At 46.3% G+C, this 22,238-nt stretch overlaps 1 protein-coding gene across 6 annotated transcripts in view; it reads right to left on the bottom strand.

Moving 5' to 3' along the window:
• CREB3L3 (cAMP responsive element binding protein 3 like 3) overlaps positions 1–22,238 on the bottom strand; it is a 448,824-nt gene that overhangs the window by 32,704 nt on the left and 393,882 nt on the right. Inside the window, exon 1 of one of the 6 annotated variants that reach the window (XM_078669263.1) lies at positions 9,118–9,438. The exons of 4 other annotated variants lie outside the window; for them this stretch is intronic. In XM_078669263.1, coding sequence (XP_078525389.1) covers positions 9,118–9,126 — 9 coding nt within the window. In that variant the 5' untranslated portion in view covers positions 9,127–9,438. Of the gene's footprint in view, positions 1–9,117; positions 9,439–22,238 lie in introns of those variants that run through there. One more of the 6 variants, XM_078669264.1, reaches the window with a different exon arrangement.

The following is a 22,238-nucleotide window of genomic DNA, read 5'->3' as shown; positions in this document are numbered from 1 at the left end:
GTGCCTCTCCACGAGCTCGTCAGCCCACAGCGGCTCGAGGGAGCCTTTAAGTAAAGAGTCGGTGCGGGAGCACACTGCTTCACCTCCCAGCAGAGTCGCCCCTGAGCATCATGGTAGATGCAGTTCAGATCGACAAGCGAGTACACTTGGAAAGTCTTGAGTGTTTCACCAGGTGGGTGCAGATTAGTGCTGGCCATCTCTGGACACGTGTTTCTGAATTATTATTCGTCATCAGCAGAGATTAGGCAAAATTAATCGGGGTTGCTGAGCAGGCTGCCGTATCCTTGGAACGTAGTATCTCTCCAGGCGCGCAGGTGCCTCTCCACGAGCTCGTCAGCCCACAGCGGCTCGAGGGAGCCTTTAAGTAAAGAGTCGGTGCGGGAGCACACTGCTTCACCTCCCAGCAGAGTCGCCCCTGAGCATCATGGTAGATGCAGTTCAGATCGACAAGCGAGTACACTTGGAAAGTCTTGAGTGTTTCACCAGGTGGGTGCAGATTAGTGCTGGCCATCTCTGGACACGTGTTTCTGAATTATTATTCGTCATCAGCAGAGATTAGGCAAAATTAATCGGGGTTGCTGAGCAGGCTGCCGTATCCTTGGAACGTAGTATCTCTCCAGGCGCGCAGGTGCCTCTCCACGAGCTCGTCAGCCCACAGCGGCTCGAGGGAGCCTTTAAGTAAAGAGTCGGTGCGGGAGCACACTGCTTCACCTCCCAGCAGAGTCGCCCCTGAGCATCATGGTAGATGCAGTTCAGATCGACAAGCGAGTACACTTGGAAAGTCTTGAGTGTTTCACCAGGTGGGTGCAGATTAGTGCTGGCCATCTCTGGACACGTGTTTCTGAATTATTATTCGTCATCAGCAGAGATTAGGCAAAATTAATCGGGGTTGCTGAGCAGGCTGCCGTATCCTTGGAACGTAGTATCTCTCCAGGCGCGCAGGTGCCTCTCCACGAGCTCGTCAGCCCACAGCGGCTCGAGGGAGCCTTTAAGTAAAGAGTCGGTGCGGGAGCACACTGCTTCACCTCCCAGCAGAGTCGCCCCTGAGCATCATGGTAGATGCAGTTCAGATCGACAAGCGAGTACACTTGGAAAGTCTTGAGTGTTTCACCAGGTGGGTGCAGATTAGTGCTGGCCATCTCTGGACACGTGTTTCTGAATTATTATTCGTCATCAGCAGAGATTAGGCAAAATTAATCGGGGTTGCTGAGCAGGCTGCCGTATCCTTGGAACGTAGTATCTCTCCAGGCGCGCAGGTGCCTCTCCACGAGCTCGTCAGCCCACAGCGGCTCGAGGGAGCCTTTAAGTAAAGAGTCGGTGCGGGAGCACACTGCTTCACCTCCCAGCAGAGTCGCCCCTGAGCATCATGGTAGATGCAGTTCAGATCGACAAGCGAGTACACTTGGAAAGTCTTGAGTGTTTCACCAGGTGGGTGCAGATTAGTGCTGGCCATCTCTGGACACGTGTTTCTGAATTATTATTCGTCATCAGCAGAGATTAGGCAAAATTAATCGGGGTTGCTGAGCAGGCTGCCGTATCCTTGGAACGTAGTATCTCTCCAGGCGCGCAGGTGCCTCTCCACGAGCTCGTCAGCCCACAGCGGCTCGAGGGAGCCTTTAAGTAAAGAGTCGGTGCGGGAGCACACTGCTTCACCTCCCAGCAGAGTCGCCCCTGAGCATCATGGTAGATGCAGTTCAGATCGACAAGCGAGTACACTTGGAAAGTCTTGAGTGTTTCACCAGGTGGGTGCAGATTAGTGCTGGCCATCTCTGGACACGTGTTTCTGAATTATTATTCGTCATCAGCAGAGATTAGGCAAAATTAATCGGGGTTGCTGAGCAGGCTGCCGTATCCTTGGAACGTAGTATCTCTCCAGGCGCGCAGGTGCCTCTCCACGAGCTCGTCAGCCCACAGCGGCTCGAGGGAGCCTTTAAGTAAAGAGTCGGTGCGGGAGCACACTGCTTCACCTCCCAGCAGAGTCGCCCCTGAGCATCATGGTAGATGCAGTTCAGATCGACAAGCGAGTACACTTGGAAAGTCTTGAGTGTTTCACCAGGTGGGTGCAGATTAGTGCTGGCCATCTCTGGACACGTGTTTCTGAATTATTATTCGTCATCAGCAGAGATTAGGCAAAATTAATCGGGGTTGCTGAGCAGGCTGCCGTATCCTTGGAACGTAGTATCTCTCCAGGCGCGCAGGTGCCTCTCCACGAGCTCGTCAGCCCACAGCGGCTCGAGGGAGCCTTTAAGTAAAGAGTCGGTGCGGGAGCACACTGCTTCACCTCCCAGCAGAGTCGCCCCTGAGCATCATGGTAGATGCAGTTCAGATCGACAAGCGAGTACACTTGGAAAGTCTTGAGTGTTTCACCAGGTGGGTGCAGATTAGTGCTGGCCATCTCTGGACACGTGTTTCTGAATTATTATTCGTCATCAGCAGAGATTAGGCAAAATTAATCGGGGTTGCTGAGCAGGCTGCCGTATCCTTGGAACGTAGTATCTCTCCAGGCGCGCAGGTGCCTCTCCACGAGCTCGTCAGCCCACAGCGGCTCGAGGGAGCCTTTAAGTAAAGAGTCGGTGCGGGAGCACACTGCTTCACCTCCCAGCAGAGTCGCCCCTGAGCATCATGGTAGATGCAGTTCAGATCGACAAGCGAGTACACTTGGAAAGTCTTGAGTGTTTCACCAGGTGGGTGCAGATTAGTGCTGGCCATCTCTGGACACGTGTTTCTGAATTATTATTCGTCATCAGCAGAGATTAGGCAAAATTAATCGGGGTTGCTGAGCAGGCTGCCGTATCCTTGGAACGTAGTATCTCTCCAGGCGCGCAGGTGCCTCTCCACGAGCTCGTCAGCCCACAGCGGCTCGAGGGAGCCTTTAAGTAAAGAGTCGGTGCGGGAGCACACTGCTTCACCTCCCAGCAGAGTCGCCCCTGAGCGATATTAGGAAGCAGGTATGGTTCGAATCAATCCCACAGACGAGGCCAGTTCAAGTTTGAGTTATTCACGAGTACTGGATCAATATCTGACAGTGGAGTGGAGGGAGGTGGAAGCTGAAGCAATCAATATCTTTTGGGTGAACGGATCACTGTGTTCCAGTAGGAATATTCTGTTGTCAAAAGAACTATGGATGGAATTGCATTACTGAGGGCTCGTCCTTTCTGGAGGCGGGAGGATTCATTTGCGATCCCTCTCTGCCACCTTTATTGCAGATTGCTGCCAAAAGAAAGATCTTTATAGGAATTAAATAAAAAACTTTTAGGCATATGTTCCTTTCATATAGCAACACAACTGTGGGGCCCACCTTGACTTTTCTGCCATGTTGTCTCTGGTTAAGGCCTGGGCACAATCAATTAAAATATATTTGTGCTGATTGTATTTTAAACTGGAGCCCCATATGAACCCTAAAAGTGCTGGCTCACCAGTTAAGGAAGAGCTCAAGACAAGCCCCTCGCCGAACCACGCAAGCCCTCTCACCTCCTCACACGTGCCTACAAAGCTCTCCACGACGAGGGACCAGCATACCTGAACCACCGCCCCTATGTCTTGTGCACGTCAGCCTAAGCTCTTCTGCGCTGGGACCAGTCCAGGCCAGACTGCTAGGCCACTTCCTCTCGGAACAGGAACACAGGCAACACCCCACCTGTTTTGGTCTTTTAGGTTCATCAGAGAGGTGCAGCCTGAGCCCTGTGACACAGTGGGTACACAACCTATGCTTGGGCACATCGGTAGCACTTAAATATTGACTCTGGGGCAACCCTAAAACAGCAGAACGACCACCAGCCTCCCATGAGCCCACCTCGCCATCACATAGTTTCCAGAAATCTTAAATGCAGCATTTTAGACCTTTCTTTCAGTAAAATCCCATTCCTCCGGCCACAAGAGGATATTCTATAGGGTCTGAGTCACAGGGTACCACGAGATGCTTTCGGTGACCTATTGCACAGTCCTGTCTTCAGATATTCTGATTATTGCAACAATTGTTCATACCTCACAAATATTCGTTAAAAACCCATTGTACCCGACAATGCCCTCCCTCTAACAGAACTCGCCCAACCTGGCCTTAAAGACTAAGGGGCTGGTGTAGAGTTGGACGGACAGGGTACAGCTTCCACCAAACTCTTGGTCCGTCCGCCGCATTTAGAGGCTGGTGGGACATATGCTTGCATCAGTGGAGCCCCTGTTGACTCTGTCAAGAGAAACCTTACTCCGATGGAGAGGCTGTCGTCTGAGTAAAGCCATCATACCACCCGCTCTATCAACAGTAGACAGATGATTATTTTTCTTGTCTGTTACTGGAACAGCCTGGTGCTGAGGGGCAGACAGAAGCAATAATGACCCCCTCACTCAAGGAGACATCACTCCCAGGCTATTGGTTCATTAGTTTTTTGTTTTCCTGAAACAAACACCCACCCTTCAACAGAGGTTGCAAGCGCCACAACTGCTTGGTTACAAGAATTTGCGTTACGGGACTTCTTTCATAGTGTTACTGTTCACACTACAAATGCATAACACACTTAAAGCCTCTCTCCTGCCATCCTCAGAAGAGAGGCACACGCCCTCTCTAATATCATGTGCCGTGGTGAGCACTGTGTGCTATTGTTTGGTATGGTTGAGTATATGGTTTGTCAGTCAGTGCTGCAGACTGTGCATTGTTTTATTGCTGTTTGTTGGTTTTCTCAGGTGTGGTGTCCCAGTGTGTGGTGTAAAATACGTATGTTCCATTTTTACGTGTGCATTCTTTTACCACACTCATTTAACCAGTTTACTTGTGTTGTGTTGTGTTGCTGTGTGCAGGTTTGTTGTTGTGTGGTTTGTGAGATTCAATCTCTTGCCACAGAAGTCTGGAAAAAGGTTCCCACTGCTGTATTTGGAGTCAATCAATAAAAAAAGCCTGTTGCAGAAAAGCAAACTAGGAAAAAAAGATAAATAAACAGGTTTCCTGCAGAGAATCTTTGTTGTTCGAGTTATCTCGCCCTGGACTTTGCCACTGGTCTCTGGCCAAAGTTTAACTTTCGCAGATCATTAAACATCCGCCAATTGGTCTGCTCCAAATCAGAGGCATCTGTTTATGTTCCTAGTGGTGGTTTCCAAGCTCTGTGTACTTCTGGAGCTGTTGGCGATTCAAATGTCCAGAAAATACAGCACCCCAAACCACAGCACACACCTCAATCAATAGGAACCAGACAACAATTAATCAGTACCCACAAACATCAATATAATTATCCACCACTCCAAGCTCACAGTATGTACGCATACCAACAACTCTTCAGCACACAATAGAATTCACACTCAGCAGACACTAATACTTGTCAACAATAAAAAGCATGAGCAACAGCACCCACCAGAATCCAGAAAATCGTTATTCTGAAATAATCATCACCCACTAATAACCCACCATCACCCATTAATATCAGAAACCACCAACACAATTAACACCAGAAGCCACTAATACTTGCACCACACACATACCAGCAACCACCACAGTCAAACAAATGTACAAAAATGAATCCCCAAAAACAGTGCCCACATAATCTACCAGCGTGCAATAAATCAATAGACAAGAACACTAGACCCTAGCAAGACAATCTATTATGATCAACAGTTCCCACTACTATAACCCCTCCATTGGCACTGAGCCTCAAAATACCACCCAAATAACTGCAAACACCATCTCGTACCAAAATCAAAGGGCTCAAAAAGCTCATATCAATATCAGCATTCAACAACAGAATCCATTAACATGGGCATCTCCCAACACACTACACACTCCATTACAAGTTTCCATGAACACCAACATCGAGCACTATTATCACCCATCACTACCAGCAAACAAACAGTAGCACCCATAAAGATCATTATCAGCAAACACCTGGGACCACCAACCCAGAACTGTCTAGGCCATTTCTTTATCATTACATGTATTGTCAAAACTAGGAGTAGTACTCCACTTAAACACTGGGAACCACTACAAGGAAGGCAATAGGGAAAACGAAGGGAGTTAATTACATGTAGGGCAAGAGGAAAATACGAGGGAAGCAATGAACACAGTGAAAGTAGGAGCCACATGGAAAGCAAGTGGCAAACTACAAGGGGAAAAATTAACAAGACAAGGATGTTCAAAGGGAAACAATAAGGAAAGTACAGGGAGCAAACCAAGGCAAACAAAGCAAGAACTAGGTGACACACCATGAAAGCCATGCACTGTCAAAGCCAATATGTCCGTCCGTGGCAAACTGGTGTGATGGTATTTGTTTATATTTTTATTGCGCTATGTGTCACAATAATAAATAGAAAAAATAAAACCCCCTGCCACTTAAACCTGGCTGCCATACGCCTCCAGTATTTTTTATTTAAAAAAAACATTAATTGAGAAGGAGACATGAAATCACCACTTATCAAAGCACTCAAATCACAGACTGCTGCAATGTTATAATATAATTATGTGATACCAATTTAACAAGCAGACATAAAATAAATCATCACCTAGCTGGGAACACCAATATCAAGCAAAATCTGTAGCTGATACTTAAATGTAATTTTTAATAATACAATAAAAAGTACAACTATAAATCCACACTATCAATGCAGATAAAGGAACTTTTTCTGTGGAGGTGCATAATGTGCAATGGATTTGGGCCGTCACTTAAGGGAAAAGAAGACAATGGGTAAAGTGGGCTGAACAGCCGCCCGTGCTGTAGGCTGTGGTGGGTGGAAACAAAAAGTGAATCACAATTTAGCAGATAAAGCCAGCTGCCTATGCTCTTCTTTGAAGGTATAGAGTGTAAGAAGTTGTTGGAAACTTATTAGTCTAGTGAGGCAGTTAAAGCTGTTTCAAAGGCCAGACCTATAATTACAAAGAAACAGGGGGAAGCTAAAAAGATAACAGAAGGAAAAAGACAAAGAAGAATGGGGATAACTGGGTGCTAACAATGGAGAAAACTGGGAAGAAAATGAAATGGGATAATTATATGAAACGGGAGAAAACGGCTAGAAAATTTACAAGAAAGACCCTATAGAATGTAGTGAGGAAACTATACGGAAGGTAACAACAAATGATAAGCTGTGCAGCCAAGAAACCACAAGCACAGAAAAAGAAAGCATTTACGATATATCAAGTGAAACAGACTTATAATTTTAAATAAACCTGCAGAAAAGCAAGTGGGAAAGTGCCCGAAAAATTTAACTGAAACAGTAAAAAGTTAAATGGAAAGCAATAAAACAAAAAAAGAAGAAACAAGGTCAAAATAAAAAAGAAAGCAATGGAAAACTAAAATGAAAGAGGGAAAAAAGTATAGGGAAGACAAAAGAATAACTTAACAAAAAGCACAGAAATGACACACAAAGCTGCAAAGACGTAAAACAATAATAAGCAAACAATGGGAAAACCAAGAAGTACAGAATATAAAGCATGTCTCAAAAACAAAAATAGAAGGAATGTAACTAGACCTCTACAAAGGAAATTGAAAATTAGAGGGAAAATAAAATGACTTCAAAGAAACAATACAAAGTGTAAACAGGAAAAACAATAAAGAGAAAGTAAGAAACAACAGAAATCTAATAGGTAAAGCAGTTAGACTATTGCATTGGAATCAATAGTGAAATTATTAGTAAGGTTACTAAAAAGTACAGGAAAATCATGGGGAAAGCAGATGAAAGGATTGGAAAAAATACAAGTGGCAGGCACAACAGAAAAAGTTAAGCAATTGGAAAATACAAGGACAGATTGTAAATAGCCTCTGCATATCATTTTTTTTAAACTAACATACTGCAACATCCAGCTTTCAAAAAAAATTAAAGTACATAATGCTTTAGATCAATAGTCCTTTTTCCAAGACTAGCAGATAGAGTAATTCTGCAACAGAGATAAAAAGTGATTTGCACAGAAGGCAAGAAATCAAAATCAAAACTATATTGAAAGAAACAGAAAAGAAAATAGAAAACATGGTGAAAACTAAAACTAGAAAACATCAAGAAAACTACAGGAAATTGAAAAGAAAAATATAAGATAGTAGTAGAATATACAAATTTCTGGTATTTTCTGTGCCGTATATAAAACAACCTAGATTACAACAAATTGTCTGAAAAACAAATACATGAGCAAAGAAAATCTAAATTTAAGAAATTGGACGTAGTCAAAAACAACCACAGGAAAGGTACACTGATAACAGTAAAACTGTGTTTACAAAGATGATTCTTCACCAAAAATAAGTCTAAATAAAAGATTTGAATATATTAATGCATGTATAACAAGCCTTCCTGACCTCAGGAAGAACTTTCTGATAAATCTTGAAACTTTGCTAATGCTGACCCGAAATCATGCTGACATCAGTTAAATCACCCACACCTCTATGATATTAATACAAAGGTTGAGGATATGATAGGAAATGTGTGCTGGGAGGGCCACACTGTGTAAATATCAATCAATCAATCATAGACATTTATAGAGCGCTCTACTTACCCGGAGGGTCTCACCCTGTTATTCTCAAGGCTGCCTTGAAAACACGTCTGAAGGAAGACCTCTGATCCTAAGCTGACTGGCCTAGAGCTAACCAGTGGGGTCCCTGGCCTTCCAGCTCTACAAGGGTAGGAGGACTGGGGCATACCGCCACACGTCACGAGTCCAAGCCGCGCTGGCCTTTCAGGAAAAAATGGCCTGCAGGGAAATCTGGGTTTCTTTTAGAGTAATATGTGACTGATTCATCCCCAGCCCTACTGACTCTTCAATAGTATCCAAATTTCCACAAAGGCTGGTCAGCCTGTGTCCCCGATTTTCCAAATTGAAAACTGACTGCAGTCTGTCGGCAACTGAAAGAAAGCATTAACAGCGTGCAGTCTAACAAGACCCCAATACTCAGGCAGAGAAAGTGTAAAGTGCAGAACAGGTTAAATGGCACTCAATTATATTAATAAACAATAATTATATTTATTTAACACATTCTATAAACCGAACTGACGACATAAGGAGTTAATATTAACTAATAAGGACGATATGGTACTCATTTTACCGATAACAGAAGGATGAATGTCTGGGTCAGCCTTGCGAGGGCTGAAACCCTTGACCTGAAATTAAATTACAACCAGATCTCTGCAGTGGGTTGTCAACCCACTGAGCTACCTTACCGTGTACATGGGGGAGTAGCTGTCGGTCCTTGCAGTGTCCACAGCCTGCAGCTAGAACTGCACTGAACGCCTGGGGCTGAGGCTGGATGACACTTCGGACGCCAGGTGAGGAGGGTCTGGGCGCTGGTCTCAGCACAGGCCCTGCGTTTCCGACACCAAAGTACACACTGTGCGCTAGAGTTTAAACTCCAAATAGATCAGAAATAGTGCAGAGGGTTGCAACACCGCTGCCGCCAGCTGATTGGCTGCCGTCCGCGTGGCGCCCAATGTCCTCGCGCCTGGGAGCGGAGGGGGTGAGCACGCGCGGCTGAGCTGGACTGCGCACGCGCAGGAGACATGCAAATGAATTCATACCTCGAGGTGGGCAGGAAAGGCCAGGGTCCAAGGTGTACACACTGGGCCTATCAGCCTGACCTTTAACACACTTACAGTAAAACTGTCCCCTTTCCTTCTGGGACACCGTCGAAAACATATTTATGGAGGGCATAAAACTCTGAGCATCTGGTGCGTCAATGACAGGCCCATTAAAGCACACTATCGTGTGTGGCTGGAGAAAAATCACCAAAACCCCACAATGGACAGAACTAAAAGCAACCTCCATTTTGGTATATTTTCTGCCCCTATTTGTGACTGAGACTTGTGACTGGGCTGTTACAGTTATGTTTCCGGCTCCTGTGATTCTCCCCTGACAGCCACAGTGCATCCTATCCCACTGCTGCTTTTATCAGACCCTGGCAGTTTTGTTCACACTCTGAGTAGGCTTTCTTCAGATTTGGGGGTTCTTTGGCCTCCTCTTGGTGACCCCTGTAAACTGAATTCCCCTTCATCTTCCTTGGGCTGCCGTTCCAGACTGGGGCGGTTTTATCTCCAGACTGCCCAAGCGTTCCCTTCCATCTCGGTTTGCCTTCCCCAGATTGGCGGTACAAAAGGGGGTGGTGATGGACGAAGCATCTGAACCAATCAAACACTCACACCCAGTCAAAAGATCTGGGTTTAAATCCATCACCGTTCTTTAGCCCATAAGTTGGCAGGGTATGCTCAGATGTGAGTCCCTTGCTCACTTTGCCACTGGATTCAAGCAAGCCTGGCTGGAGACAGCTGAAATGCCAGAAACTTGTCCTAGGAAGCTTGATTCTGGTCCAGGGAAGGCATGGCTTGGCAGTTCGGGCTGGACTGTTCCCATGACCATGAGGCACAGGGTCAGACTGATTTGCATATGGCCATGTCTGAACTGGGGTGGCAGAGTGGGCTAAAGAACGATGATGGATTAAACCCAGATCTGTTGACTGGGTGTGAGTGTTTGATTGGTTCAGATGCTCCCTCCATGACCACCCCCTTTTGTACCGCTTTTTTCCCCAGACTGGGGCAGTTCTGTGGCCTTCTTAGGTGACTCTTCCAGACTGCCACAGAATCCCCGTCCTCCTCAGCAGCATTCCCCAGACGGGGCAGTTCTCCAGACTACCACATCCATCACTTCCACTTCTGGTTGCCTTCTCCAGACTGAGAGTTTCCAGACTGCCACCATGTTCCATTCCTCCTCCTCTGGTTGTCTTCTCCAGACTGGGGCAGTTCTGCCGCCCTCTTAGGTTGACCCCTAGAGACTGTTACAGCATTGCCTTCCTCCTGAGTCTGCCTTCTTCAGACTGGGGCAGTTCTGCAGCCCTCTTTGGTTGACCTTTCCAAACTATCTCAGCATTCCCTCCATCCTGGGTCTGCCTTCTCCAGATTGGGGCAGTTCTGGTTCTTCTTGGTTGACCCTTCCAGACCACCCTAGAGTTCCCTAACTCCAGGGTCTGCCTTCTCCAAACTGGAACAGTTCTGAAACCTTCTTTGGGGAATCCCTACAGATTGCTACGGTGTCACCTTCTTCTTAGGTCTGCATTATGTTGACTCAGGAAGCGAATATGGCCGCAGAGGGTTCTAACCAGATACTAGCATGGGAAGCATTTGCAAGGGATCGGATCAACAAACCTCCAGTCAGGAGAGGGAATAAGGGAGCCCACCTTGGGCGCCATAAAAGTATGGTTATGCCACGATACGTCTGCCTGATCCATTGTAGGCCAAGATCCATTGTAGGAAGACTTCTTAGCCAACTACGGCCAACCCATGAGGATGAGAACCTGCTAAAAAGTCTGCATAAGAAGAGAAAACTACTAAAAAGGGAGTTATGGGTCTTTAAACAAGCATTTGCAATGCAATAGGTCTCGCATTAGGCAAAGTTTGAGCTTTTAGTATTGTAAATGGCATTGGCTATTTTTTTTTGCAGTAGTTACGTTTTGTTTTTATAAAAAGGGACATATAAAATATGTTGCATATTGACATATAATGATGCAGCCCACCTATGACTTATGCAGCAGCAAAATGGAGCAGCATTGAGATCAGAGTGCAGCTCTGGAGGCCACATGTCCACCCACATAAGAAATGTTAGAGGTTGTCCACTGACAAGTTTCCGAAATGGCGCCACCTCCTCTTCGTAACTGAATAATAAACAGATACAGAAAATACACACCACAAGCACTGCAATTTGGCAGCTGCGGCGTCTTCTGCATGATTATAGCCCCTCCCCTCCACATAATTCATCACTTGCCAAATAATGTATCACTTGCCACATAATTCATCGCTTGCCACATAATTTATCACTTGCCACATAATTCATGACACATAATTTATCACTTGCCACATAATTTATCACTTGCCACATAATTTATCACTTGCCACATAATTCATCGCTTGCCACATAATGTATCACTTGCCACATAATTCATCGCTTGCCACATAATGTATCACTTGCCACATAATTCATGACACATAATTTATCACTTGCCACATAATTTATCACTAGCAAAATAATTTATCACTTGCCACATAATTCATCGCTTGCCACATAATGTATCACTTGCCACAATTCATCGCTTGCCACATAATGTATCACTTGCCACATAATTCATGACACATAATTTATCACTTGCCACATAATTTATCACTTGCTCTACAATTTGCAGATTTTAGCAAAAGCAGTCGTCTGGCTGCTCACCGTCGCGCACAAGGAGATTGAGGCATACCTACAGGAGGGACAGGCCTCGCGTTCACTAAAATGACCTGAAAGGGCACCAGTGCGTGCACTGACTAAAATAGTCCATTTGTACAAAAGTGGACCTCGAAATTTGGAGATGGGACTGAGCAGGACATGGTGCACCAATGCCCTATACTCACCTCCACTTCAATAGTGCACTTTCAAATGCCAACTCTTTCCCAAACCTACCCTTCTTCCTTCCTTCTCCTTGTCTTCCCTTCCCACCACAGGCCTTCGAGGCAGTCCTATCCATCTAGAACCCTACTTCCATCCATCCAACCATTCACCAGGAATCCCTACCCTGAACAGATGCAGGGTGGGTGATCGTGTCCAATGCACGCAGGTCATCCTCCATATGCGAGCAAGCTTGCTACACGTGGGATCACGCATGCTTTACTCCAAAAGCCCTCTCATGAGACAACACGGTCAACCGTGATGTCCAGAATGACCCCGACCAAATGCACAAGTGGCAAGAAAGATTCTTCTCAGGTTAAAAAAAGCAAATCCAAAGACTTGATTGAATGCTGCACCTGACCCAGGTCAAAGAAGCAAAGCAGTCTCGGATGCACAGGTAGCAAGGACAGAGCAGGGACTCTCTGCCTCACTGTCCTGCGGGCAGAGCTCAGCCACTGGAGGAAGGGGGCGTGCCTCGTCTGCAGGACTGAAGACCACACATGGCTGCGGTATTTGTTCTATTGCTCTGTAGTGAGCAGCTGAATAAGGTTAGCATGCAAGAAAAAAGGCTGCTGCGCGAGCAGGTCGCCAAATTACATTAGAAACTCCACAATTGGTTTATGGAATTAAAACTTTTTTAAACTTGGAATTTGGTGCCAAACGAAAGTGTAGAATGATGCGTGTTCCAGCTTCTCTTTTGGTGAAAGTCGACACTGAAGTGAAAAATGCACTCCGATTGTCAAACAATCTGCTGCATGCCGGGATAAAGAGTGCTCAAACTGAGCATTTTATGTGCCATGATGATTGGCATTTTTGAGTGGTTACGAACTGCTTCTATATTTAAAAACAAACTAAAAATGCAATTTTTGTATACTGCTCATCCTCACCTTTTTTTTTAAACAATTTTGAAGCGCTATAAGAATCTGCTTGCAACTCTTCAGTGGCACTCAAGCAAGGTGCCAATCTGAGGTCATTTGGGGCCAATAAAGATTATTAGCTAACCTACAGCCATGTCCCAGATAAGTGAGGCACATAGTGGAGTCCAGTGGGTCTGTTTTGGGATAGTGAATGGGAAGAGAGGAGAGGGGATGGCACAGTCGAGGGCAGGAGAGATGGAGTGACTGACTCATGGTATTAGAGACAGTACCTCAAAGGGGAAAGATCATAGTATGTATTAAATTCAATATACCTACTTACAGCCCTGCATTTCTTACATTAATCTCTCATCCATGGCTCTTTTGAATTGGTGCTTTAGTTTCCCTTCCTTCATCATGGCTCAGATGGATGATGCTGCCACACTTCTGTTCAGTTTCCATAGTTGCAACCATTGGGTATCATGCTATATATGCTGGTACACAAGGTTCCACACTAAGCACATTACAATACCGCAAAACATCCTCGTTACTCTGCCGGCCTGCGACCAGGAAGTCAGGCAGGCCGGCGCGACAACAGGAAACAGGAAGTAGGAGGGCGGGAGCCTACCCCGCCTCCCACGGAAGAGCCGGAAGAGCCGCGATTGGTTGCAGCACCGGAGCAGGCAGGAGCCTACCCTGCGCCCCGGTGCCGAAGAATGGAGGAAGAGTCCTGCTGCCGGTGAGTGGGGCTTCGCTTTGTGGCTGGCCTGCGAGGGCGGGAGGGGGCATGTGTGGGCGCGCGCGCGGCGGCGGCCTGTGTATGTGTGTGAGCGTGCGTGTGTCTTGGAGTCTGTGTGTATGCGTGTGTGACTGTGGGGGAGGAGGAGGAGGGGGTTGCCTGTCTGGGTGCCTGCGTGTCTGTGTAAGTGTAAGTGCGAGTGCGCGCGCGTGTGTGTGTGTGTGTGTCTGTGTCTGTCTGTGCGCATGCATGCGTGCGCGGTAGGCTGGGAGTATGGGAGGGCGGCGCAGGACGGAACGTGCGCGTTCGCGCACACCAATCCAGCCTGGACTGCGCTCGTGCACCTTCTCGTCCGTCCTTCCCTCGAGACAGCTGACTATACGTCTCCAACCCTGGAAGCATCCTTTGGATGCTAATTCCAGGGCGAGACCTAAAAACCACAAATGGGAAGTGCTGTGGGCCTAACTGTTATATGGCTCAAAGTCAGAGTCTTGTCCATATGTTACAGCCCAGACAAAGTTCCCTCTGGCAAGAATCGGGAAGGAAACGTGTTGGCTGTGTGCCAGTTTAAAAAAAGGTGTATTGAATAAAAAGAAGTCACTCTGGAACATGTCTTGATGTCTGTGTATTGACTCCGCAACGAGTGCACCTTCCATTTTCTCTTGTGAATTTGGCTACTATTGACACCCCTGGACAGCGGGTGTGGGAAGTGATTGCACCACCCTCTAAATTTTCCGTACATATGGACTGGATGTGCTTGACCTTGGTCTGCCGTTTGTTCTTTCTTCAAAGTCAAATGACTCAAACATTTTTTAAAACTTGTTCAACAACATTGAAAAAGGCACAAGAGCAGCCTACAATGCACGAATAAGCGAAGGTGACTGGGTCGAACACCTGAAGTCTCATTTTAAAGGAAGTACCCATGATACAGCCAGTCTAGCTCGGTCCCAGAGGGGCAACTGGGTTGCCAAGTCTTGGGCATATCCAGCATATCCATCTGCAGAGATAACTACGATTGTTAAAAAATGACGGTCCAACTGCACCCCTGGCCCAAATGGGATACCACAAGCACTCTTCAAACACCCAACTTCGAGATGGGCAATGTTTCTGACAGCGATGTTTAATCTCATTCTTTAGACTGATTTAGATAAACTTATCAGGACAAATCAATTGTCCTGATAAGTTTTCCTAAATCAGTCTAAAGATACATTTTCAAAATAAATCCCCTTGAAGGCACCCCTTACCTTTTCATATATTTACCCAAGCCCTCAAGGGTATTTTGGGTTGCTCACTGCTATAAACCTAATCTCATTCTGGTCACCCCCGGAACTTGGAAAGTTTAATAATCCACCCCATCTTTAAGGGAGGTGCTGCATCTTCAACAAGCAATTATCGCTTATTTGCACTTTAGGATCTAGAAGTATGAGCATCAGACACTGGCAGACTCCCACCTAATCAAACCGGTTTTACAAAGAGCCAAGACACATTAACAAACCTCTTGGCAATGGGGCTGATCTTCAGTACAGCCAAGGGTAGACGCACTCCTCTTTATATGTGCTGCGTTGATTTCAAGGCAGCGTTTGACTGGGTCCCTCCCAGCAGGTTATGGGCAAAACTTCAAGAGTGGAGAATACCGCCCACATCTTGAGAGCCATCAGGCTGTTATATTCAGACACGTGGGTTAAGATTAAGATCGGGGATGGCACCCACTTGTCAAGGGAAGTGAAAACATCAACCAGCTAAAACAAGGTTGCGTTTTAGCACCTCTTCTCTTCCACTTATATATTGCAGACCTCTCCGTAGAATTGGATAGCCAGACACCCCACACCCGAGCCTTGGTGGCCAGCAGCTGTCAAATATTCTGTATGCAGATGATCTGCTACTGCGTAGCAGCACCAGAATAGGCCTACAGAGCTTGTTGAACTGCCTAGGATCATATGCAGAGGACAACGTAAAAAAAGACGAAAGTGATCTTACTAAAGCGTTGAATTTTAAATCAACACAGGTGGCACCTTAGCGAAAACACAATTGATGAAATCACCTTCATAAATGTACTTAGGAGTTAAGATAGATACAAGAGCTACGATATGCACCCCAAAGAGAGGCAATAAAGGGAAAAGCGCGGGCACTGAATTATGCCTTTACAATGTTGGCAAGATCCATTCAGGGCATAATCTTTTTGCTCTGCGGAGATATGTTTGAACATTTTAGAGACCCCTTCTGTACTGTCTCTATAGAAATATACTTATTTGACCAGTTTGTGTCTGCTCATACCTTCCATACTGCCTCTTTATGAGTGTGGCAAATATAATTGAAGTGAACCACCTATTACAAATACCGTGTATGGACTTTCTATACCCATTTCAAGAGCATTTTTGCACACGATTAGAACTACTGTGGTTTTGGGTTGGGAAAAGTGTGTAAATAGTCAAGTAGCCTGTTTTGTGCACACCATTTCCCCACCACACAATTTTGCTTGCACAATTGCCAGCAAGGACGTGGGGAAAATTGGGTCCGCGAAAATCGAGGATTGGTGGTAAAGTGCACAACTTGTGTAACAAGGTGCAAAGCCAAAACTGGGCATGAAATCCGCACGCATGTGGTTTTGCACTTTGTCCCTATCTCAGAGAGAGGACTTTTTGTAGAAGGCCCAATGAAAGCCTGTAAAGCCTCTGGGGCTATGACCTTTGATGAAACTGGTGCCCTACTTGATTGGCCCTTCTTCACTTCTAGTGCTACCAGTTTTAGATAAATATTGGCCACTTGCAGCAAGTAGGTGGCGTTAGTCTGGAATTCTGGAGAATCCCAGCTGCACGAGCACAGAGAAACATCTGACCAGAAAGTTGCTGTTTTCCCCAGGTGTGAGAACAAGCTGCTGGAAGCTCTGTTGCTGTGCCCTATCCTGAACAAAGAGTAACCTGCACTACCTGATGCAGAAATTAGCTGCTCCCTGACCCATAAAACAAAACCCACCTTCAGGAACTAAGCTGACCAGTAGCCAGGAGATATTGCAGTCCAGATGACTACTATGTAAGGTGGTTAAGGACATAAGGAGACAGTAACAGAGGAAGCAAGGTCTTTATACAAGGCTATCCCAGACCAGGTCTTGTGCAGTAGCAGCTGCTACCTGACCCGGGTGGTGAGCAGGGCGGGGAGGGGAGGGTGCAGGATGATGGGGGACGGAAAAATGTTTTAAAGAAAATAAAACACCTGTGACGGACAGGCAGACAGCCGCCGCCTATCCTCCATCCTCTTCTTCCTGACTCCAATGCCGCTGCAGGAAGCACCCGGCTCCCAGCCTCCCGACAGCCAATCACAACGCTGCAATGAAGCATTGTGATTGGTCTGAACAATGTGGGTCGGCACTTAGCCAGGGAATGGGGGCCTGGGCATGTTCTCCATGCAGACTGTAATGCAACCTGCATGGAGAAGATGCGAAGTGAGCATGAATGTTTTGCCAGCTCAATGCATAGCCACAGCAGAAGGAAATATAAAGTGATAATAACGCAAGTTATTATAATTTTATGTTTCCTTTGCTTCACTGCTGCGAAGCAGTGGGGTGACGCTCCTCCGCCTTAGCGGAGGAGCCGCCACTGGTCTTTTGTCAAGGATTTGTCACAACAAGTCTGATGGCTATACACAGTGCTTTGGTCTCAACTGGGGAGATCTCCCCACCAAGGAACTGATTGCCATAAACTGTTCCTTCCGAGTCTCAGCACTCTTCCAAAATTGTTAATTATAAATGAATTTCCGAAATGTAAAATGGACTGGAAATGCATTCAATAACTATTGACATTTACTGCACTAAAAAAGTAGCTGGCATGTGTTTAGTTCTGACTTACAGTATGCCCTTAAGCTTTCTAAGGCAACATTCCTCATAGGTGGATTGTTCATTAGTATGAAATTGATACATAAAGAGCAGTTGAGAAGAATATTAATTCTTGAGTGACACGATTTATAACCTGAGGAGATAATCCAGGTTCACAAATGTGCCGCTCGCAGTCGAGGGAGTGGACAGAGGCGAAACACTGCTTTCCTGCCTTTGGGGATATCGGACCAGCGTATCTGGGGGAAATACCAGCGGACATTGACCAGAGCGGGACTGCGAGTCCCAGCGGAGCTTGCGGTGTCAAACCGGCCGCACCTGTGGACTCTTCCCGCCACGCCTCCCAGGGTCCTCATCACGACTCGCGGCCCCCGCTTCGCGGGCGCCGCTCGCAGTCGAGGGAGTGGACAGAGGCGAAACACTGCTTTCCTGCCTTTGAGGATATCGGAGCAGCGTATCTGGGGGCAATACCAGTGGACATTGACCAGAGCGGGACTGCGAGTCCCAGCGGAGCTTGCGGTGTCAAACCGGCCGCACCTGTGGACTCTTCCCGCCACGCCTCCTTCTATATCGCTACTACCGATACCGCACACGAGGAACGCGCGGGACGGCGCCGGGCAAAGCCCGGGCCAAGGGCGGGCCGGTTGTAGCCCGGGGGAGACCAGACCAGGCCACCCCTCTAAGCTCGTGGACAGCTGCTCTCGGTCTGCCTGTGCCCTATTCTAATACCTTGGTCTGGACTTGTGTAACCCAGGAGCAGATCATTATGGCAACGAGGGAGACGAGGAGTAAAGCGGCCACCATGGTAACAGGTACTTTGGATAGCTTTCTCATTAAAGCAAATACTGTGGTAAACAATGAACTCACAGCCCTAGAAAAACAGTTAGTAGAGGGGATTGAAAGTGCAGAGCAATCCTCCCTGGGCTCAACCACAAATGCCAGATCCCCAGATTTATTGGATGTTACCCACCTATCCCTTTTGGATAGCATCGATCAAACAATTGAATCAGTGTTACAGCAGCTGAGGACCCCCTCCAACTTGCACCGAGATCGAGACTCCCTCCTCACTATACCTGAGGTGACTTCATCTCCAACATCTCATCCAGTTCTGACTCGGGATGAGGGGAGTGACTCTAACTCAACACATTTACGGGGTCTTCGGGAAGGTGCAGTCCGAAAAAGAAAAAGACCAAGTCAGTTAAAGGGTGTAAAAAGGGCAAAACTGGATCACATCCCCAACACTACTGTTAACATCACCGATGTGACGGAAACTTCCTCCACCGTGATTGTCAATGGAACGGCGAGTCCAATGCACCCCGCCCACACGCAGATGCCATTACAGTCCGGCCCGTTTATTTTTGGTGAGGGTTCTTGTAGTGGTATGGACCAGTCCATTCATCTTATTACTAACATTTTGAAAAAACTGCTAGACCCCCGGCTGGTTAGGCTTGATTGTATTGACACCAGACTTCTAGCAATAGAAAAAGTATGGAGGATCAGCTAAGAACCCAGACTAGCACTCAAGGAGTAACTGTGATAAATACGAGGATCTCCTCTCCCCCTAGTGCTCCCAGCACTCTAATTTCAAAGAAGACTAATTCCTCTTCCACTGTGAATCCACCCATAGTTACCCTACCCAAACCTAAACCATTACCCCTTCCAAGGCAACTTCTCCCCGTGCCTTTAGTCCGGTAGTCAAAGTTGCCTATTTCAACTACTATAATGAGGCAGGAAAAGACACCCACCAGGATGGTTGACTGTTCTCATCGGACTGGCAATAGCCTAAACCGGGCAAATATAGTCAATCTGCCTCCAGAGGCGGCGGCCCACACTGTAATTTTGACCGGGGTCCCTGAGCTCTCCAACTCTGCTTTGGAATCTTTTGATTCCCTTAGAAACAAAGTTATTAGCTGGCTGAACATTCACATGCCACTGCTATCAAACATGAGAGGGGAAATAATGATGGTCAGGAGGGTTCCTTGGGTTGGACACACCGCAAAGAAAATAGGGGGTGATTGTATTGTCGTAAGTTTTAGGGATTCCCAGATTGTTTCCCACATTTGCAACTGGTTGGGGTGCTCGGGGAATACATCTATTGAATTGGTACCGCTGTCGTTTTTCCTACCCAAGAAGCAATAACTCGCATCCTGGGGCGAATGACGGCTGGACTAGGGTGGGATTTGCCATTGACGGTTCAAGGTATAGGCCCCCACGCCATGATATAATCACACAGATCAATTATGTTCATGCTAACAGATATAGCTGCCTTGACCAGGTTGACTGACTTTCAAGGGCTGTTTGTACTGGGGGTAGTGAAGGGGTGGTCCCCCATACAGTTCAGTTTGGGACAGGAACAGATATCTCTGAATGGATTCATCTTGCATCGCCCAGGTCTGCTTGCAATTTCCATAACTCTGTGGAATCCCCATCGACCCTTTACAGTCAGAAAAAGAGGTACAGAGATGTTTTTTGTGTTTCACCCTAGATATAAGGGAAGTGTCCCATTGGCTGAAGAGGGACAGTGATGCTGGAGCCTTGTGAACCATTTCTCTAGCCCTAAGGATCTGGATCCTGGTTTCAAGGAGCAACTGGAGGTCACCGTAAATTAGAACTCTTCAGATGCTACTGGGAGCTGGAGGTTTCAATGGCTGCCCAGGTCTCATGAGTTTATCTGGCACTCCCAAATGTAGATAGCAACTAGTTGCTCACAAGGTACAATACCCTAGAATCTTGTACCCTAGGGATCACCTGTGAATGCTAGCCCAGACCCAGATACAGCTGTCCCCATGCTGTGACTTTGATTTTGAAGACCGCAAAGAACAATAATCACTCCTCTGTGGAACTGCGTCTACAAACTCACTTGTCATCATCCCCCACTGAAGCCGGGTTACTCTATTAACTGGAACTTTGAATCTCAACCAGTTCTCTGCCACCATAAAATCCCCAATTTACTATGACTGTGAAGCCCAATTCACGGCTGAATGGTGGGAGTTTCAATGTTTAAAACATAGTTGCACTTTCTGACATACCATGAGAATTACTCTGCTGGTTGGGCTCAAGCCCACCCTGATGCCCCTCAAAATACCCAGGAGATGTGGAGTTGTAGTATACTTAATTACCTGTAACATGTGGTCCGTCACCTTTAGTTCAATTGTAGATCTCTCAATCTTTGCTACATTGGTATTTTCAGTAAGTGCCTTATTACTTAATTACACATGGGGTTGAAAATGGAGAAAATAAACTTTTCAATTTTCACCAATCACTCCAGCAGGACACCAGTGTGTGCCAAAAATACTAAACAAGTTTCAAGACATTCTTAAATTACCTTAACCACGATTTTACGAAAAAACCTAATAATGTGTATATCCACAGTTCATGCCTATGGCTCAGTTTAGGAAGAAATCGCTTTGTTGAGTACTGCTAGGTAGTATTTGAAGTGCAGAAGATCACATGGACTTTCTCCTGCTGGTTAAAACAGATATAATTTTTCTGCGTTTTTTAAAAGTTTTTTTTTCTTTCCTGTAATATTGTGGTTGTCTGGAATAATTGCTAATAACTTGCTTTTCCGCCTGAGTGGTAACTGAAAGGGCCACATACAAACCATTTAAAAAAATGTTTTTATTAGTTTCATCAGACACCTCTTTAGCATTAGTTGCAAATATGGATTGATCAATTTGTGATTAAAAAATCATGAAACTGCCTCCTTCCAGAGGATGTTAGAGTTTTGGACAAAAAACATAAACAAAGAAAACGAGTGAGAGAGGCGAGAAAGGCAAGAAAGTAAGAGAGAGGGGAAGAGAATGCAAGAGAGAGATATCTCTATTTTATCAAAATTGGACGAGAAGTAGCTCTGGAATGGGCAGACACATGCCGGCGCCAGGTTTATGCTCCTAGTGTGATACCAATCAGTTGTGCAATGTTCCCAGATTGGAAATGACTTAATTTGAATTATTTTATTGCCATTCTCTATCGGTGCCCCTCTGCACTTGGTACAAAGGTGGGTCATGATGCGCTCTCAGGTGCCGTGTCTGAGTAATCAGAGTCGCGCCCCTGAGCTGATCCAAGATGGCGGCCAGAGCTGAGGGCTGGAGCATGAAGGTAGATGGGCTGGAAGGAGAGTGAGCAAAAACAAATATAGTAGGTAACAAGAAAAGAAGGGCGGAATGGAGGTACCAGGGCAAGAGAGTTTGAAGAGTGTGGGCAGTGCTTAATTTGTAAAACAATAAGTGCCAGGGCCCTCGTCAGGAGGCCACCCTGGTTTGTACCACCACCCACTGCCACTACCATTGCTGCCAATGACAATACCAATACACCTAGTAATCATCACACTGCTACAAGTGTGACCATTTACACTGTTCAAGGCTCCCTAAAGCTATAATATGGCTTGGGAGGCAGGTAATAATTGTCTATTTGCTAAACAAACAATTGTTGTTGTGGTCATCTCTATATTACACA

This window comes from Lissotriton helveticus, chromosome 12 (genome assembly GCF_964261635.1).
Source record: "Lissotriton helveticus chromosome 12, aLisHel1.1, whole genome shotgun sequence".
Taxonomy (NCBI): Eukaryota; Metazoa; Chordata; class Amphibia; order Caudata; family Salamandridae; genus Lissotriton; species Lissotriton helveticus.
The sequence above is the reverse complement of the archived record's forward strand: the minus strand, read 5'-3'. Positions and strand labels throughout refer to the sequence as shown.